At 43.9% G+C, this 20,397-nt stretch overlaps 1 protein-coding gene across 3 annotated transcripts in view; it reads right to left on the reverse strand.

Moving 5' to 3' along the window:
• Positions 1-20,060, reverse strand: part of LOC148009972 (2-oxoglutarate (2OG) and Fe(II)-dependent oxygenase superfamily protein) — a 45,940-nt gene extending 25,880 nt beyond the window's left edge. Inside the window, exons 1-2 of one of the 3 annotated variants that reach the window (XM_087672743.1) lie at positions 19,646-19,783; positions 17,708-17,880 (exon numbers count right to left, since the gene is read on the reverse strand). In XM_087672743.1, the coding sequence (XP_087528869.1) occupies positions 17,708-17,782 (75 nt within the window). In that variant the 5' untranslated portion in view covers positions 17,783-17,880; positions 19,646-19,783. Of the gene's footprint in view, positions 1-17,707; positions 17,881-19,645 lie in introns of all 3 variants that reach the window. The other 2 variants (XM_087672742.1, XM_087672744.1) reach the window with 2 other exon arrangements.
• Between the last annotated feature and the right edge of the window lie 337 nt (positions 20,061-20,397).

Below are 20,397 nucleotides of genomic sequence, written 5' to 3' on the forward strand. Positions count from 1 at the left end.
TTTACACACATAAAATGATAAGGTTATCGCCTTACTTCACATAAAATGATAGCTTTTTAACCAGTTCAGTGCATGAATAGTCATTTAGAATTCATGTTTCACAATCATGGTTATCGATCTTGCTATGGACTATCCCAAATGGATACGCTCCTAGCTTAGTTGAAGCTGGTGACCTAACCCTAAATGGATTGTTGACCCAAGTTATGCTTGGCGGTTTGAAAAGGTTGGAAATCCCTTTTTTTGATACATCTAGTTAAAATTCTGATTGTGCACGCAATGGGATTGCGATGCCTTGAAGCAAGAGGTTGTGCATTCAACTGTTTGTTAATGTGGTTTTGGATATTAACCCAAGTGGGGAGTGTTTGATGATTTCATGGCCGGGTTTGAGATGGCTGATTGCCATGGAAACGAAAGGGATATTTTCCCTAGCAATTGTTACTATGCTGGTTGCTTCAGCTATGGTTGATTTCCTAAAGGGATAATTAAGAAAGGATGGCGCTAGCTACCCCCCACGAGCCGCCAAACCCTAACCAAGGGGGTTATGAATCCGCGCCGGGAATGTGGACCGAACCCGCCGCGACAGGTCTCTCCGTGGAAATCACTTGGCGTAGGAGGACGCTTGGGTGCCAGTGGGGGCTCTGGCCGTAAATCCCAATGCCTCTGGGCCCTACACAAGTATTCTACGTGACTCGAGATGGAATCTCGAGGTCTTGATACTAGTTACAAGGCGGAATCTTAGAAGGATAAACCTTCGGGTTTTATTGCCGGAAGACGGAAGGATTTTTCTGTGGAGGCAGAAAGGAGCACTTAATTCTCCTGTATGGGCAGGAGACACGCATTAATCCGAAGATAAGTTAAGGAAGTGTTTGATCTTATTTTATCTTGTCTTCGTGTCTGTGACCTAAATTACGTAAAGGAACCTGTGACTAACGGGTTAATTAAGGAAGCTGCTTTTATGTGTCAAGCATAACGTGGTAGGTAATTAGATAACTAAACAACCCTCGAGGGAAGCGTGGTGGATGTGACCAATGGGTCTATCCTACAAAAGGGTGGTCTCGGTTAGCCGAGAGCTTTCCTCAAAGGAGATGTTAACAGGAAATGTTAGGTCTATGACCTTAGACAATGATGACTAGGAACCCGGACTTTAGGTCGATCCTAGTGGGAACGGCCGGATAAGTTCCGTTGCGGGGCTGACTCGAGAGACCCTAGTTGGCAAACCCTGTGTCATTCCTTGGGAGTACCGGGCGGTGTCTTCTAGATATATCTCTCGATGGACTGCTAAGAAGTGTCCCGCGATTTAAGGAGCGGGCACATTACAGGCTGCAATGAAAGAAGAGAATGGAAAAAGAAAATCTATGTAGAAAACTGAATGAAAGTTGAATACAAAGGTGGACTGAACAATCCTTGCACACAGCCCAAGGCATCAATGAGAGAGCTTGATCACATTGATAATGGAAGACAACAAAGTGTCCTAAATGTTGGAGTCTACTGAAGGAGTGTAAAAGAATGATAATAGCAAGTAGGGGAGCAATGTAAAAGGCTAGAAAAGAATGAAACTAGCTGATTTTGCCCATGAATACCCAAAAAACTAGCCAATTGCATTTTTGGCAATAAAATAATTTCAACTACCATCAATGGGAACTGACTCTCAAGCCACTAAAAAAGAAATGCAAAGGGGTGGACATTGGCGACTCCATCTACAACTTGCGTTTTGTATTTTCACACTAGGCAACAATTCCTACATCAGGTGATAGTATCCTCCATATCAAGCGACAACTGTCAGCCCTCCTTCACACCCGTATTGATTGCGTTTGGTGCTCCAGGCCCTCCTGACACTTGTGTTTGCTACATCCTCTTAGTCCTACACTCCGACTCATGGTCACAAACTTGGGACCTGTCTCCAATGAACGTCACTCTCCAACACACTGCTCTACCCTTGGGTACACTGTATACTCTTACATTCATTTACAACATTCATTCACTTCAAAGTTGTGTTCTTTCTTTCCTTTCTTCTGTTTGTGTTTGAGTTTTGAGTTTTGCTTTCTTTGTCTCGTTGTAATTCTATCGTGGTCGTACACTCTGTGTTTCCTCCAGTGCAAACCCTAGGAGTGCCTCCACACTCTTCTTCACAATGGAAACTCTCCACTGCCAATGTGAACACACCTAAAACTAACTAAAAAATATGCTCTAAATAGGGCTGCCTCCTCTTTCAAAACACATGATAGACTGAGTGTCAAAGCTCCTAATGTCCCCCTTTAACTCAGATTGAAGCTCACAAGCAAGAGAGTACTATCCAAGTCACACGTGACTGCTAACAACACATACCCTCCATACTTTATTCATCACCAACTTTTGTGATGTTTTGTGATGTTAGATCTAGCCGTCCCTTTACTTTTCCACCAAGTGCATAGATACCTAAAAGGACAAAACAAACAAAAAAACAAAAATAAAAAGAAAACAGAAAGGTCAAAGCAATTCCATCACTTGTGTAGGTCCTAGTAGGCCACTAGGTAGCCGACGAGTACGCTTTGTCCGATGCATTGGCTTCTTTAGGGTGACCCTTTGGGCTCCTAGGATAAGATTACCATCACCTATGTACTCTTATAGGCCATTGGGCAATGGGATGCCTTGGGGTATTATGGGATAAGCTATGCCTTGTAGTCCCGCTTAGGTACTAGTTGTGGCTTGAGAGGGGTTTTTGAGCTGAAGCATGCATATTGATTCGCTCTAAATTATAGACCCAAAACATAATTTTTACCAAACTTTCCTAGAGAGTGCATGTGTCTAATAAGCCAAACCCTAATTTGGGTTTGGCTTAAGAGTGTTAGTGTCCCATAAGCCAAACCCTAATTTGAGAGGATTCACATTTGTAAATAGTAGGTTGCCCTTCCACTCAGCCATCTCACTCATTCATTGTAGGCCCTCCATCAGCTAACACCCACTTCTCCACTTCTATCTACGCCCCTCTATGGCAGATACCTCGGTTCACAATGATGACTGGACCTTCTACAGCACCAAGCGATCAGTCTACACTAATCAAGGCCTTGCATTTGTAGTTGGGGCAGCTTCCAACCTGTCCAAACTGTCAGCCAGCCATCACCATCAGCATTTGAGCCCCCATAGACTCGCATTTGCTGCAGCCAGCACTTTCCCAGTTTGAATTTGTAGTCATCAGCTGAGGCCACCCTTCCAGGAGCAGTTTGACAACTGTATTTTGCAATCTACTACTAGTCGCCTTCATTGTCCTGATCTTCCTCAGCCTGCTGCCCATTGTTCCAAGCTGCCACTGCCATGTTCAACCTGACCCAGACACACAGATCTGCATTTGGCAGCTGCTGATCACATCCAAAGGCTACCTGCTGCATTTTCAGATCCATATAGAGTACAACATACTCCAACTCATCTCTCTACCCCAGTCCTTCAAAAACATGGGAGTTTGAGGTTTTGTATTCACTTTGCATAGTGTGTTTGCTGCAGTGACCATCATATTTATTCATTATTCATTCTTCAATGTTCATTGTCTCTAAGTTACTCTTCACCTCTATGTTCTTCTATTATACTTTGTGTTTTGTCATACACTTGTGTCTTTGTGCTCGAGTATTTCTTTACACTAGCCACGCTCTATCTGCTGTGTTTTATCAATCTGCCCCCTTCCACCCGAGCTTCACTGCTGATGTCATCATTACTTGTAGTATAGCAGCCAAGTAGACCACTATTTTAGGCTGATGTCATCAGCAGCAAGTCATCCTCACCAACAGCAGCCTCGTTTTGATGCCTCGAATATTGTTAGGTATGGTGCTCCACAAGTGAGACCAGCAGGCTACAGCAGATGGAACTCCATTGGGGGGGGGGGGGGGGGTAGGTATTAGCAGTCTAGTCAGCTCATGTGTGAGTCTGGCCTATGCCTTACATGGCTTGATTGTAGGATCTAGGTTCCTGCTGTGATTTTTCTGATGATCACAAGTCTTTCTTCCCCCTGCTGATCAGGCCTACGTTTTTCAGACCAACAACCTGCATTTTCAATCTGCGCCTGGATTTCAGGCTGCATTTGTCAGTTTGCTGCATTAAATGCTCCACAAACCTGTTTTTTGGTTTTCTGCCCCTAACCGTGGTTGGGCAATTGTTTGTGCAGGCCATTTTTGCTGTTTTTGACTGGCTTTTCTTCATTTTGCAGCAGTTGGCCTTTGTTTTTAATCAAATTTTTGGTTACACTACATGCGAACTCTCATTTCGTGAAGCCTTTGCCGTTGGTTTGGCCGTATTCCTTCTCTATATACCCTCTATCCTCTATCTTCTCTTCTTCTCCTCTCCAAATGGCCACTCCGTGCACTTCTACAGATGATGAGTTACATGGACCAGACTATCTTACATGGAGTGCTATGATGAAAGCTTGGTTTGTGCATAAGCCGCTTTGGTACATTGTATGTGGAGCTATTCCTCAGCCTCAGTGTCCTTCTCCTCTACCTCAAGATTTTGATGAGGACAACCATGAGGAAGTTGTGCTTACATGGGATTTGGATGATACCTGTGCATATTCTCCACTGCTTCAGTGTATTTCTAAAGATGTAATATTTCCGCGCGAAATATTAATGACCCCGCACACCACGCACAAAAAGCGGTTCAAAATAATCTTCTGCATCGATAAATGTTGGTGGCTAAGTGTTCCCTCTGCGCGCATTAATAAACTCCAGCCGCATTGTGCAAAAGAGGCCGAGGCTTGAAACCGCAAGCCCACACGGGAACACCCTTCACGGGAAAAGGCAAATGGATAATGGTTAAATTTTGTGCAATTTTTTTTAATCCTCTCCCCTCAGCCGATGCATGGCGGGGAGAGGGAGTATGGAGGGGACCTTGAGTTATGTGGAGAGCATGGGGGGAGGGAGGAGGCATGTGGAGCCACGTGAGTGGATATCTCCCTCCCCCTTATCCTATATGACCCCCCCCCCTAAAGCTTGAGGAGGGAGAACAGAGAGAGGGAGCCGTGCTGCTGGAGACGCCGTGCTGCCCGTCGCCGCCCTGAGGAAGCGCCGTCACCTGCTGCCGTTGCCGCCCAGGCTGCCGCCTCACCATCACCATCATCATAATTGTCATCATCGCCATCATCCTCTCCATCATCACGCTCTTTTTCCACGACTTCTGTCAAAAGCCAGAAGCTTCTTTGGAAGCTTCTAATTTTAAGCCTCCTTCAGCCCTGTTCTCCCGTGCCTTTCCCGAGGTTTTAAACCCAAGTCTCCAAGACCCGTGTCCTGCGCGAGAGAGGGAGATCGCGGACTGTGAGACTTCGGGACACGCGAGTAATCCAAGGGGGAGTTACTGTGGCGAAATTCCCTACATAATGGCTCCTAAGCCAAAGACGCGAGGCGCACACGCGGGAGCTTCCACTCTGAGTTCGCGTGTGGACAACACCTCGAACCTCAATGCCCAGGTTCTTAAAATTGATTCTCGCATGAAAAGAATGAATTTAAGCATGTCTTTAATTCACGTAGTCGAGTTAAATACATTTGGAAATTTTAATTGCTCACCCGAGTTTACAAGATTTAGTTGCATGATGTGCATTTGAAATTGCTTGCACTTCCAAGTTGCAATCCTGAACGCATATTGCATAAGTTAAAAGGTGGATTTGTCTAAATGCATCCTTGATTGCCCCGCGGAAAAGAACAGCACATAATGCACTTAGGTTATAACTTCCTAATCGTGACTCGTGCATGAGATAATCCTAGACGCCTTTGAATGTTGCCCAAAATAATCACAATGCATGGGAAGGACTTTATGATCTTGTAAATTGCATGCGATGATAGTTCATTTTGAGACGGGTTAAGTGCTAAAGGACGAGTCAAATCATTAATGGACTCATGGCAATCGCTCATGCATGGACTCCTTTTATCGAAGTTATAATTGGGAAAGGATGAAATTGTCATATTAAAGCTTGAATTCAATGCATTAAACGAAGGGTTTATGGGCATAGTTCTTGATGTAAATCAACGTAGGGTTTATACGAGTAGCCCTAAATTGTTAATCGTTATAGCTTAGGCAAGGAAAAGAAATGGTCATTGTAAATCTTATAGTTGCATAGAAGGAAAAAGTCTATGAATCGCATATTTGCATGGAATGTTTTATCTTTAATTTATTTACATCTCTTAGGAAAAGTAGTTGCATCTCTTCTAAGGAAAGATCACCTCTTGTCGCAAGACAATTAGATCAATTAGGTAAATCGCTTATAATGGTGTAACTCAAATGGTGATCACCTCAAAGCGTTAGGTAGAGTTAAGTCGCAATGAATTTCTGCCTGGTATCGCACTCCGGAAACCGACTTAATATTTCCGACCTCAAAGGTCCTACCCACATTCACAGAATGTTAGGGTTAGCTGAACGCCTATGCAAGGACAATCTAGGGTTCTTACCCTAAGGATCAATTGGCCAAATACTAGACTTCCATTTGAATTTAGAAACCCTAGGGCCAAACGTTGTCGGCCTAGTAGGGTTAGGGTTGGATTGGGTCAAGAGGACTCCCAAACCCTACATCTTGACCAAAGGTATTCTTGACAAAGAATACCGTGTGATGGGGGGAAATAATCCCACAAGTTAGGTGCGACTCTTGTCTCGTACAACAAGCTGCAACGTCGCATGATTTTGTGTTAAATCACAAAATAGTATTGCCACTCCTTAGAACGAGGTTGGCAAGTCCTAAGTACATGTCAAATTATCTTGAGGATGAGTAGTCATCCTGCTACATCACCTTCCCTTGGGGCTGATTTGCCAAGTTAGGGAAATTATGAATTACCTAGCAAGCAATTGACCAATCAAATTAGGGCAACGAGGTTGTCCAGGATTTATTGACCTTAAGGAAACCTAAGGTATTTGTTAATTTGGGTTAACAGGGTATAAACCCTAACCCAAGGAAAGAGGGTAAACAAGCAACTTAGCTTACGAAACCCTTGGGATCTCGCCAAGTCGCAATTGATCCCGGATCCAATCCTGGATGCATTCGGAGAGAAGGAATTATACCTTAGCAATTGGCCGTACAAACGACCACTGGAATGCTTGTATTTGTACAATTAGGAGCATTGTTTGTTCTTCTTTGCTCAAGGAACTAATGCTGAAAAATAACTAACGCTTCAGGTTGAAAGCTTGGAGGGAGAGGCAGCATCAATTACCCCCGACTGTCTACCTGACCCTATCCAAGGGGGTTGTTAGCCGCGCCGAGTACGTGGGCCGAACCCGCCGTGAGAGGTCTCTCCATGGGTGCTACTTGGAGCAGGAGGACGCTTGGGTGCCGGGGGGGGGGGGGCGGGGGGGGGGAAGGGGGGCCTCGGGCTGTAAATCCCTTGCCTCTGGGTCCTGCACAAGAGGCTGATGTGACTCGAGATTGGATCTCGAGGCCCCCATACTAGTCAACGGGCGGAAACTTGAAATAGCGATCCCTGGGGATTACTGGAAATGCCTTCGGGTAGATTATGGATTGCCTTCAGGCGGATTATGGAATAGCCTTTGGATTGGATTATATGATATATTCCAAAGACTGATAAATAAGATCAATTGTTGAAAAGAAACTTGCTTGACATTGTTTTTATATGTCAGTGCCTAAGTTGCGTGAAGGAACCAGTGATTAATTAGCTAATTAAGAAAGCTATTTTTACTTGTCAAACTAAATGTGGTAGGTAATTAGATAACTAAAGCAACCTGAGGAAAGTGCGGTGGATGTGACCATGGGTCCGTCCTACGGAAGGGTGGTCCCGGTTAGCCGGGAACTTTTCTCAACAGAATTGACAACAAGGTAACGATGACCTAGAATCTAAAAGCTAGAGTCCCGATTTATACTGTTTTAGGAGAACGGAATGGGACTATGCCTTATGGGCAGAGAGGTCGAGCTTCGCATCCCTCTCGTTTCCCATTCTCCTTGAACCAAGTGCAGTATAAATCCGCTTCGACCCTAATGTTTCTGCGTAAAGTAGTTCGTCTGGGACTCGACGTCGACACTAGTTAAGCTCCAAGGAACTTGACCATTAGGGAAACCTTGATTCAGGTCGATCCAAAGTGGGAACGGCCGGAATGCTTCCGCTTCATGGCAGACTCGGGAAGACTAGATCGCAAACCCCGTGACATTCCGTGGGAGTGCCGGGCGGCGCTTTCTGGACTCTCTTCCCGATGGGCTGCTAAGACGTATCCTACAAGCGGACAGGTGGACACATTACAGTTGGTATCAGAGCGAACCAACGAGATTTAAATATTTACAAGGAAACTTAATGAGGAGAAGTAGAGCAAATGTCGCTGTTAAGAACATTTCCTTACTTACTTATCGATGCTCGCCTGCAGAGTCATGAAGCATGGAACAAATTCTTGGTGTTCCAGGTTATGTTTATGGCCGCGATGCATGCTTCGGATTATCGACGGAGGCTAGGTATGATGAATATCCTAGACCGCATCTACAATCCTTCACCCCTGTACGTGGAACGGAGATGGACGGGTGATTCAGGAATTTATTACATAGCTACCCACTAACTTGCATACCTTCGGACCAACTTGAAGATAATCAAGTGGATGGAGGACTTAAAGATCGTGAAGCTATTCATCTTTGTTGAGGCTCACGCAAACGCAACCCTACATGTCGACAGTCGAAAGGTCAAGCAAAACAAGTATGTGTACGAGGAAGTGACTCGAGTAATCCTTGCCGACAGAATCAAGGTGTTGGGACGTTATGTGAAGAACGAGTATCAAAGGAAAGGATACCCTAAGCTTCCTATGGCCTATCGATTCCTGAAAATCCATGACCCCAATCCATATTATTACTCAGTTCCCGTAGCTGAATGTAACACAATCTTATTCTTCCCAAATTGATGTGCCAATCAGCTTGTACACCTTCCCAAAAATAATTGTACTCAGAAAGGGCTATGCCCATATGAATGAAATAGACTTTTTTTTAATCAATAACTATCTTGATTGTAAGTGTTGATAAAGGAGTTAAGTGATTGGATCACTTGACTAAAAGCTGAACTAGGCATGTAATGTAATGTGAGAAACGCTTAGCAAGTTTTTAATGTAAAGAATCTTATTGCCCAGGCGCAACCACAAGTGCAGATTCCTAGGTCCGACCCCTATACCAAGTACGGCTGTAATTCAGGAGAAGAATTTTCTTCTCAAACAAATCAAGCCACCAGAATTCGATGGTAAGGGAAGGACCGTCCAAACTGATGCTAAGATCTGGATCGAATCCATGGAGGATTATTTCGAAGTAGCAAAAATGCACCCGCTAACCAAGCGATGCTCGCCAAACTGAAGCTTACCGGCGAAGCAAGACTTTGGTGGAAGCAATGGTGCAGAGACCAAGGGATCTCGGAAGGGTCAGTTACGTTGGAAAAGCTTAAAAGTGCTATGCGTGGGAGATATCTACCACCTACCTACCGCACGCAGAAGATGAACGAGTTCTATGAACTGAAGCAGCTTGGTCTATCTCTTGATGCATACTATTCAAAGTTCGTCTTTCTTTTGAAGTACGCGCCACAAATGGATATGACACAACAGGTGTCAGTTTTGTGACGGATTAAACCCACCCATAAACACCCATCTCAAATCAATGCGCCCAACAGATTTACAGGATGCGCTCATTCGAGCTGCACCCATAATACAGGAGGTGCAGGCCAGGCCAAAAAATAACAGGGCTTGGTCTTACAAGGATAAAAACAAGGGAGTGTTTAGGTCTCATGCCAAGAGAGCACAGGGCCAAAATCAAGCACAAAGGAAGAAAGCTAGGACCAACACTGTCAATAATTTCGTTCCTACCCAAGGTAATGGCCGCAATCTCCGTTGCTTCCATTGCAACGAGCCCGGCCACTTTAAAAGGCAGTGTCCCAAGCTTAGCGGAGGACAACATCAAGGGCCATCCCAAGGAACCGTCCGTGGACAAGGAGCCACCGTCATGGCCAGAGGGAGAACCTCCAGTGTTGCCAACAAGGAGCCGTGTGATGAAGAAGACCCATCCATGGAAGCAGACATTGAATCCTGTGGCATACTCTTTAAGGAAACTGAAGAGCCATAAAAGGAACTATGCTACCCATGATCTGGAGCTGTTAGTTGTCATCCATGCTCTTAAGCTTTGAAGACACTGCTTGCTGGGTAACAAGTTCACCTAAGTGACGGATCATAAAAGTCTTAAATGGATTTTTACCCAGAATGAGCTCAATATGAGGCAACGTCGATGGATCGAAGTGCTGGAGGAATATGATTTTGAAATCAAATACCGGCCTGGAAAGGAGAATGTAGTTGCCGATCCACTCAGTCGCAAGGCATTTCTGAATTCTCTAATCTTGCAAATTCCATCAACAGCCAGATCTCTTGCCACAAAGGTATCCATTCCAAACAATCCAATTCTTGAGCTAGCTAAAGAAGAGACATGCCATGACCCAACCTATCAAAAATTGCTAAGGGAGATCCCTATCAAGGATCAAGACCCGAAGCTACAAACAAAGTATCTAGAATTCTCTATCAATAGTGGACTTGTCTACTATAGAACGAGATTATGTATGCCGGCAAGCCAGTCACTCAAGCAGAAGATACTTTGGGAAGCCCATGGCTCCCCTTTCTCAGGACATCCTGGCTATGCCAAGACTCTCAATGCAGTCAGAAAGAGCTATTATTAGGAAAAGCTTAAAGGTGACGTTCTCAAATATGTCACGGAATGTTTGTCTTGTCAACGCATTAAGGCTGAACATGTCAAAAATGCCAGGGAAGTTGCAACCGCTTGACATTTCCCAAATGAAATGGGAGTTCATTAGTATGGACTTTGTTGTTGACCTGCCCCAAGTTCAGGGAGGACACAACTCCATTATGGTCGTGGTTGATATGCTTACCAAGGTTGCACATCTTATTCCTGTTAAGACAAACTATAAAGCCTCAGACATCGCAAGGTTATTCATGAAGGAGATTTTCAAACTGCATGGGTTACCTAGAAGAATCATTAGTGATCGTGACTCTCTCTTCACATCACACTTCTGGAGGGCTATCTTCGAGGCCATAGAGACTCAACTCTTTTTTATTACAGCTTAGCATCCCCAAATCGATGGTCAAACGGAGTGAGTCAACCAGGTCATTGAGGATATGCTAAGGGCACATTGTTGTCGCGAACCCAAAAAGTGGATTCAATATATGCCACTGGTTGAGTTTGCCTACAATGCTTCCTACCAACAAAGCATTCAGATGACCCCTTTTCAAGCATTGTATGAGCACGACTATCGTAGTCCTTTGAGCTTTTCAAATCCAACCCTGAGGGTTGAAGCTTCAAAGCAGATGCTAGAAGACATGGATGACCAAATCAAGTCAATAAGACAGGACATCCAAACCGCCAAGGAGAGATAAAAAGCTTACGCAGACTTGAAATGGCAAGACAGATCCTTCGTTGAAGGAGATATGGTCTTCATTCGCGTACGTCCAAAGAAGAGTTCCCTATCCTTAGGGAAATGTAAAAAGCTAAGTCCAAGGTATTGTGGACCCTACAAGATCCTGAAGTGCCTAGGGCCTAATGCTTACAGACTTCAACTCCCTGAGAACCTAAAAGTTCATAATGTATTCCATATCAACCTACTGAAAAAGTATGTACCTAACCCTAATCACGTGCTTGATGATCAACAAGTTGTAATGCCTAGCCAAGGAGTCCTTGAGCTATGGCCTCACAGGATCTTAGATGTTAGGAAGAGGCATTTGAGATCCAAAACCTTGAGAGAATACCTCGTCCAGTGGAAAGATTATCCCGAAGAGGATGCTACTTGGATGGATGAAAGTACTCTCAACCAACAATACCCCCAGTTCTTCTCGAGATGAGGACATCTCGATTCCTCCAAGGGGGAGAGAATGTAATATTTTCGCACGAAATATTAATGATCCCACACACCACGCGCAAAAAGCGGTTCAAAATAATATTTCGCATCGATGAATGTTGGTGGCTAAGTGTTCCCTCCGCGCGCATTAATAAACTCCAGCCGCGTTGTGCAAAAGAGGCCGAGGCTTGAAACTGCAAGCCCACACGGAAACATCCTTCACGGGAAAAGGCAAATGGATAATGGTTAAATTTTGTGCAAATTTTTTTAATCCTCTCCCCTCAGCCGATGCATGGCAAGGAGGGGGAGTATGGAGGGGACCTTGAGTTATGTGGAGAGCATGGGGGGAGGGAGGAGGCATGTGGAGCCACGTGTGTGGCTCTCTCTCCCCCCCTTATTCTATATGACCCCCCCCCTGAAGCTTGAGGGGGGAGAAGAGAGAGAGAGGGAGCCATGCTGTTGGAGACGCCGTGCTGCCCGTTGCCGCCTTGAGGAAGCGCCGCCAACTGCTGCCGCTGCCGCTGCCGCCCAAGCTGCCGCCTCACCATCACTATCATCATAATCATCATCATCGCCATCATCCTCTCCATCATCACGTTCTTTTTCCACAACTTCTGTCAGAAGCCAGAAGCTTAGAAGCTTCTTTGGAAGCTTCTAATTTTAACCCTCCTTAAGCCCTGTTCTCCCGTGCCTTTCCCGGGGTTTTAAACCCAAGTCTCCAAGGCCCGTGTCCTGCACGGGAGAGGGAGATCGCGGACTGTGAGACTTCGGGACACGCGAGTAATCCAAGGGGGAGTTGTTGCGGCGAAATTCCCTACATAATGGCTCCTAAGCCAAAGACGCAAGGCGCACACGCGGGAGCTTCCACTCCGAGTTCGCGTGTGGACAATAGACCGAACCTCAATGCCCAGGTTCTTAAAATTGATTCTCGCATGAAAAGAATGCATTTAAGCATGTCTTTAATTCACATAGTCGAGTTAAATACATTTGGAAATTTTAATTGCTCACCCAAGTTTACAAGATTTAGTTGCATAATGTGCATTTGAAATTGCTTGCACTTTCAAGTTGCAATCCTGAACGCATATTGCATAAGTTAAAAGGTGGATTTGTCTAAATGCATCCTTGATTGCCCCACGGAAAAGAACAGCGCATAATGCACTTAGGTTATAACTTCCTAATCGTGACTCGTGCATGAGATAATCCTAGACGCCTTTGAATGTTGCCCAAAATAGTCACAATGCATGGGAAGGACTTTATGATCTTGTAAATTGCATGCGATGATAGTTCATTTTGAGACGGGTTAAGTGCTAAAGGACGAGTCAAATCATTAATGGACTCATGGCAATCGCTCATGCATGGACTCCTTTTATCAAAGTTGTAATTGGGAAAGGACAAAATTGTCATATTAAAGCTTGAATTCAATGCATTAAACGAAGGGTTTATGGGCATAGTTCTTGATGTAAATCAACGTAGGGTTTATAAGAGTAGCCCTAAATTGTCGATCATTATAGCTTAGGCAAGGAAAAGAAATGGTCATTGTAAATCTTATAGTTGCATAGAAGGAAAAAGTCTATGAATCGCATATTTGCATGGAATGTTGTATCTTAAATTTATTTACATCTCTTAGGAAAAGTAGTTGCGTCTCTTCTAAGGAAAAATCACCTCTTGTCGCAAGACAATTAGATCAATTAGGTAAATCGCTTGTAATGGTGTAACTCAACTTGTGATCACCTCAATGCGCCAGGTAGAGTTAAGTCGCAATGAATTTCTGCCTGGTATCGCACTCGGGAAACCAACTTAATATTTCCGACCTCAAAGGTCCTACCCACATTCACAGAATGTTAGGGTTAGCTGAACGCCTATACAAGGACAACCTAGGATTCTTACCCTAAGGATCAATTGGCCAAATACTAGACTTCCATTTAAATTTAGAAACCCTAGGGCCAAATGTTGTCGGCCTAGTAGGGTTAGGGTTGGATTGGGTCAAGAGGACTCCCAAACCCTACATCTTGACCAAAGGTATTCTTAACAAAGAATATCGTGTGATGGGGGGAAATAATCCCACAAGTTAGGTGCGACTCTTATCTCGTGCAACAAGTTGCAACGTCGCATGATTTTGTGTTAAATCACAAAATAGTATTGCCACTCCTTAGAACGAGGTTGGCAAGTCCTAAGTACACGTCAAATTATCTTGAGGATGAGTAGTCATCCTGCTACATCACCTTCCCTTGGGGCTGATTTGCCAAGTTAGGGAAATTATGAATTACCTAGCAAGCAATTGACCAATCAAGTTAGGGCAACGAGGTTGTCCAGGATTTATTGACCTTAAGGAAACCTAAGGTATTTGTTAATTTGGGTTAACAGGGTATAAACCCTAACCCAAGGAAAGAGGGTAAACAAGCAACTTAGCTTACGAAACCCTTGGGATCTCGCCAAGTCGCAATTGATCCCGGATCGAATGTTGGATGCATTCGGAGAGAAGGAATTATACCTTAGCAGTTGGCCGTACAAACGACCACTGGAATGCTTGTGTTTGTACAATTAGGAGCACTGTTTGTTCTTCTTTGCTCAAGGAACTAATGGTGAAGGGAGAGGCAGCATCAGTTAACCCCGACTGTCTGCCTAACCCTATCCAAGGGGGTTGTTAGCCGCGCCGGATACGTGGACCGAACCCGTCGCAAGAGGTCTCTCCGTGGGTGCTACTTGGAGCAGGAGGACGCTTGGGTGCCAAGGGGAGCTCTGGCCATAAATCCTTTGCTTCCGGGTCCTGCACAAGAGGCCGACGTGACTCGAGATTGGATCTCGAGGCCCGCATACTAGTCAACGGGCAGAAACTTCGGGCGGATTATGGATTAGCCTTCGGGCGGATTATGGAATAGCCTTCGGGCTGGATTATATGATGTATTCCAAATATTGATAAATAAGATCAATTGTTGAAAAGGAACTTACTTGACATTGTTTTTCTATGTCAGTGCCTAAGTTACGTGAAGGAACCAGTGATTAAATTGGCTAATTAAGAAAGCTGTTTTTACTTGTCAAACTAAATGTGGTAGGTAATTAGATAACTAAAGCAACCTGAGGAAAGTGCGGTGGATGTGACCATGGGTCCGTCCTACGGAAGGGTGGTCCCGGTTGGCCGAGACCTTTTCTCAACGGAATTGACAACAAGGTAACGATGACCTAGAATCTAAAAAGCTAGAGTCCCGATTTATACTGTTTTAGGGGAACGGAATGGGACTATGCCTTATGGGCAGAGAAGTCGAGCTTCGCATCCCTCTCGTTTCCCATTCTCCTTGAACCAAGTGCAGTATAAATCCGCTTCGACCCTGATGTTTCTACATAAAGTAGTTCGTCCGGGACTCAACGTCGACGCTAGTTACCTTCGAGGAACTTGACCATTAGGGAAACCCTGATTTAGGTCGATCCAAAGTGGAAACGGCTGGAATGCGTCCGCTTCGTGGCAGACTCAGGAAGACTAGATCGCAAACCCCGTGACATTCTGTGGGAGTGCCGGGCGGCGCTTTCTGGACTCTCTTCCCGATGGGCTGCTAAGACGTGTCCAACATGCGGACAGTTGGACACGTTACAAAAGAAGTTCTCCCGACGGTTACCTCCAATAGGATATCCCCAAAGATATGGTCGAAGCTTCAAATGTTGTACAAGGCATCTTCCCCTATGCATGTTGTAACCCTTTATGGATAGCTTCAGCAAATGAATTTTGAGTCCAAGGACACCATTCAATCATTTTTGCTCCATGTTACATCGGTACATAACCAGCTTCAACACATACACTCTGCCATTCTAGAGGTACATCTAGTGGGCACAATACTCTAGAAGCTCCCTCCGGAGTTTGATAGAGTGGCAAATGCTTTGAGGGCACAGCCATCCTCTACACATGTGAGCTTTACACATGTCCTCGATACTGCTTGAGCACGAGACATCTTTATGTTTATAGGGGAGGCTCTCATCTCATTATGGCGGATCCAATAAGGCCTTTACAGCTTCAGAGAGGGGTGATAGGAAGAAGAAATCGAAGGCCCACTGTTATCACTATGGTAAGAAGGGCCACTTGCGGAAGGACCGCAAGATGTTAGCAGCCTCACGGAAGAAGAAGAAGAAGCGGGATGTGGACTCCTCCGATGAGTCATCCTCTTCCTTAGACTTCGACTCCAATCCTCCAACCAAGGAGAAGTCCGCAATGTGGAAGGGATCCACTTCTTCAAACCATGGGAAGGGCTTGATTGCCCCTTCCTCTGTTGCTTTCTAGTCCAGGTGATGCGGTCATCCCTCACAACTCTCCGGTGCCAGAGAGGGGGTGTAAAACGGTGGTGAGATGGGGTAGCCAAGCCTCATCCATACTAGTATACAAGTGCACAGGTTCCAAAGAGGAACATTCTTGACGCATTGACCAAAATCTGGCAGGTTCAAATCCTAGAGTTGGGATTGACATCCAGGTTCATGGTGAGCTATTTTCTTTGACAAAGAGCAGGCTTGGCTCCTAGTCTTGAGCTCACATGAGGAAACACTTTGGCAGTCTTGGCCAAAGGCGTGGAATCCGTGGTCACATATATTCAGAGGCATTTTTGACAAGATGGTCTTGTATACTACTACAAGACATTGTTGACAGACAAAAAGATCTGTTATGACTCTTCTCTATTTACCAAAAACATCACTACAATGATCATGAATACCTTCATCATGATGACTAACTACATCACTAAATGCAATTTTAGGAATCCACCAGTTGTAGAAATATATTTTATACTCCAACTCGATAGAAGCATCCAAGTCACTTGGTTTGGTAACTAATTCACAAAGGTAAGTAATCAAATCACTAAGCAAGAAAAGTCTTGTAAAGTGACTAGCTATATCTAATTCCTCTTTAATCAAAATTTTGTCAATCAATGTTTGATTGTTCAATTGTGATGATATATCCACATTTTGAGCTAGGATGATAGAGCATTTCTCATAGTAAATCAGGTCAAATTGAAGTATACCGACTGTACATCATTGCTCAGTTGTTGTCATAAGATGATTGCCATTATGACCAAGGTTAAGTCCATGAGAAAACCACTTCTATAATAATGGACTCGAGGAATTGCAATATCACTCAAGTTAATCAAGTACTGACCGGTTGTTGATTTTGGTCACAGAAGCATAAGAGAGAATAAGTCGGCATGACTACAATTGCTTGTGAGAGAGGGTCTTACCATATTCTTTTGTGGAAGAGGTGTTCACTCTCTTTGCAAATGGGATACCATTTGGAAGCAACTTTAAATCAATCATTGTGAACAGCTTGGCATAAGTAGTGAATGCAACATCAAATTGGAGTAGGCATTTCATTGATTGAACTCACAACATGAAACATACCGAAAAAGGAAATGGGAAGGTCTTATATTGAAGCGGCAATGTCTAATCCCATACAATGATTTTAGAAAGGAGATATATGAGAGAGATACAACATGAGAATGGTCATGGCATGGTCTTCTAACAAGCTCAAGGACCTAAAGCAAGGCATGGTTCAAAGGTATGTATGCATAGCTCAATGAGGCTGATCAAAAGCCAACCACACCGGGCACATAAGCAAGACTGAATGCCCAAGTACAGCTTTCGGACTTAATTTAGAGATCGTACAAAAAGTAGTCACAATCCCCCCTGAAACAAAACTCCTTTGAGTATCAAAAGGAAAGGAAATAAAAATAAGTACAAGTCATTTTGGATTATAATTTGGGCGAAGGACGCACACAATTATTTAATATTTATGTGATAGGAAGGTTTTACCGCATGTGTAAGCATGACAAGTGTCTAATTTCAACTACATTTTTATATTTTATTTCACATTTCATTTTTATAACTATCATTTTTTCTTTTAAAAAATTTTAGCAAGATTAATATCCCACCTCAATGTCAATGTCGAGAACATTGCGATCGATGTCGAGGACATTGTGATCGATGTCGAGTGCTTGTGACAGCATTGCCAAGTATTGGACGCTTGGCAAGTCGATTTTCACCCAACATCAAAGGCAAGTGCTTGAGCAATCTTGGATGCATCACCAAAGGCCTCAATTGGATGCTGAAGGGCTCCAACACAAAAAGCCCCAAACACGTATAAAGAAATTTCAAAAAAAAAATATTAAGATCAACAAGTCCTGTTTTTTAAAGAGACTTGGGGATTTCTAAATTTCCCTTCCTCTCCCCCTATTTTTACTCTCTTTCAAATTATATATTTCCTCTCTATCTCTCTCTCTAAGGTAAAAACTATATCAAAAAATGTATAATTTAAAAAAGACTATTCTCTTTTCTTTTTCTCTCCCTCTCTTCATCTTTTTCTCTCTCAAAGTGTGCGAAAGACTATCTCCCTCTCAAAGTGTGTAAAAAACTATGTCCCAAAAATGTTTAATTTAAAAAAGTTTAAATTAAAAAGTTTAATCTGACTGTGTGTGTGAGAGAGAGAGAGAGAGAGAGAGAGAACCTAGGCCCTACACATGAGAGAGGGAGGGGGGAGGGGGGAGGGGGGAGAAAAAGGTTTAATTTAAAAAACACTATTCACTTTCCTCTTTCCTCTTTCCCCCCCTCTCCGTCTTTTTCTCTTTCTTCTTCTTTTTTTTTAATCCTCCTCCTCCTTCTTCTTCTTCTCCTCTCTCTCTCTCTCTCTCATTCTTTTAATTAAAAAAAGCTTTTAAAAATGTTTAATTAAAATAGAAGGAGAAATCTGCACTTTTCTGAATATGGAATGTACAATGTGGACTGATCAGTCCCTTCATGCAGCCCGAAGCGTCAATGAGCACACCAAATCAAGCTGATAAGGGAGGAGTATGCAAGCTGATAGAGGTTAAGTGCTGGTCTACAAAACAAGATGACTGCCAAGTGTTTGTTTTTGTTGGGGCTCCTATACATAGTGGAGCAGCCCCCAAACTGGTCAATTCTTGCAAAAAGGTGCTATAAGCATGGCCGACTGCACCTGCAGTCCCCCTGCCATCCTAATCAAAAAATTGATCATTAGCCCTAAACAAGGCAATCCAGTGTGACTGCAGCCTTTGGGCAGCATAAAACCAAAATGCACAGAGCTGGATCACTAATAGCCAGTGTGAACACACTAAAACTAAAATGCACACTAATACAAGGGCTGGAAACAGTCAAAGCTCGTCCATCTCCATCAAACTTGGATGGAACTCACAACTGCCCTCTAGTGAGCCTGCAAGGGTGTCTTCATAAAAGAAGACAAGAGTGCTACCACAAAAGAAATATCTGGCCTCATATGAATGAGCCAGATCAAAGCACCAACAAGGCACTTGTAACTGGTATCATCTAGAAGGGGATCACATGTGATACTCAAGTCTCAATTTGGGGTATGCAGATTTGAGGCTAAAAAGTGCAAGAATTTAAGCAAATAGTGTATTGTCATCATCTTGAAACTCCTCCACACCTGCCATCCACCTCTGCTATTAAGAGAAACTCAACAAGTTGCTCCAAAGAAGAGGGTGCAAAAGGGATGAGTAGTGATAAAGGAGAGGTTTGCAATGATCACGCGTGTTTGCAATGATCACATGTGTTTGCAAAAACCGGCAAGAGTTTTCCTGCTGACTTATGATCAAACCAGCAGAAAAGAAACATTGTCAACCATGGAAACCAATCCGATTCCTACCTATTCCTGCTTTCAACTGGTTGAAGAAAAGATTTGAAAATCCTGATTCAAATTTTCACTTGTCTGTAAGTTGAAATTTCCCAATCTATGATAACTAGTGCTTTGAAAACATCAAATATCAACCAAGGAAAACTGGTCCAAATCAAACTCTGCCATGATGAGCATTATTCCTGTCATCAAAAATGAAGCTAACCTTCAGAAAAGCCGAGCGAGTGGAGGGAGGTGAGAGAGCGAGGGCTTGAGCGATGGGAAGTAAATCCTGCCTCAGAGAGGGCAGACCGGGCAGGCCACGGACAGCAACCAGGCCAGGTCCTCGAGGCCCCAATGCCTTCATAAAGCGTCCAAGCAGCTGCTGATGGCGGACTTCTTGTCCCTCTCCTCTTCCTTCTTCTTCTTGTTGCTCTCGTCGCCTGTGCTGCTGGACAAGCTGCTCAAGCTCTTGTAGCTCAAAGATTTCTACATCCAAAACCTCCATAGAAGGTGCAACTGCACATGTTTTTCCCATGATACGGGTGCTAAAGGCAGGTTCTTCGGAGGAAGTTTCTTACAAACTCCCACTAGCTATAATCCTCATTACAATTACTAGTGTTTCGCATGCATTTCGTGCAAACAAATGCTAGGCCTGAAGGGCATACGGAACGTTAGGCAGCTTTGATACGCCAGAGTATCATTGGCAACTTCGCTTAACAATCCATTTTTCATCTTTCTCTCTTTATTTATTTATTTTCACCCTCTCTTTCTCTCTCTCTTCTCCCCCCAATTTCCTATATCTAATTCATTCTCTCTCTCTCTCTCTCTCTCTCTCTCTCTCCTTTATTTTAGTTTATTTTCTCTTCTCATGGTTCTCTCTCTCTCCTTTTATTCTCCCCGCTCTCTCCTCTCTTTTCCTTCTCTCTCCCTCTCCTCTTTTTTCATTTTTCTTCTTCTCTCTCTCTCTTCATTCTC

Source organism: Lygodium microphyllum, chromosome 30 (genome assembly GCF_053477565.2).
Source record: "Lygodium microphyllum isolate KBCC chromosome 30, Lygodium_microphyllum_v1.1.10, whole genome shotgun sequence".
In the NCBI taxonomy this organism is placed as follows: Eukaryota; Viridiplantae; Streptophyta; class Polypodiopsida; order Schizaeales; family Lygodiaceae; genus Lygodium; species Lygodium microphyllum.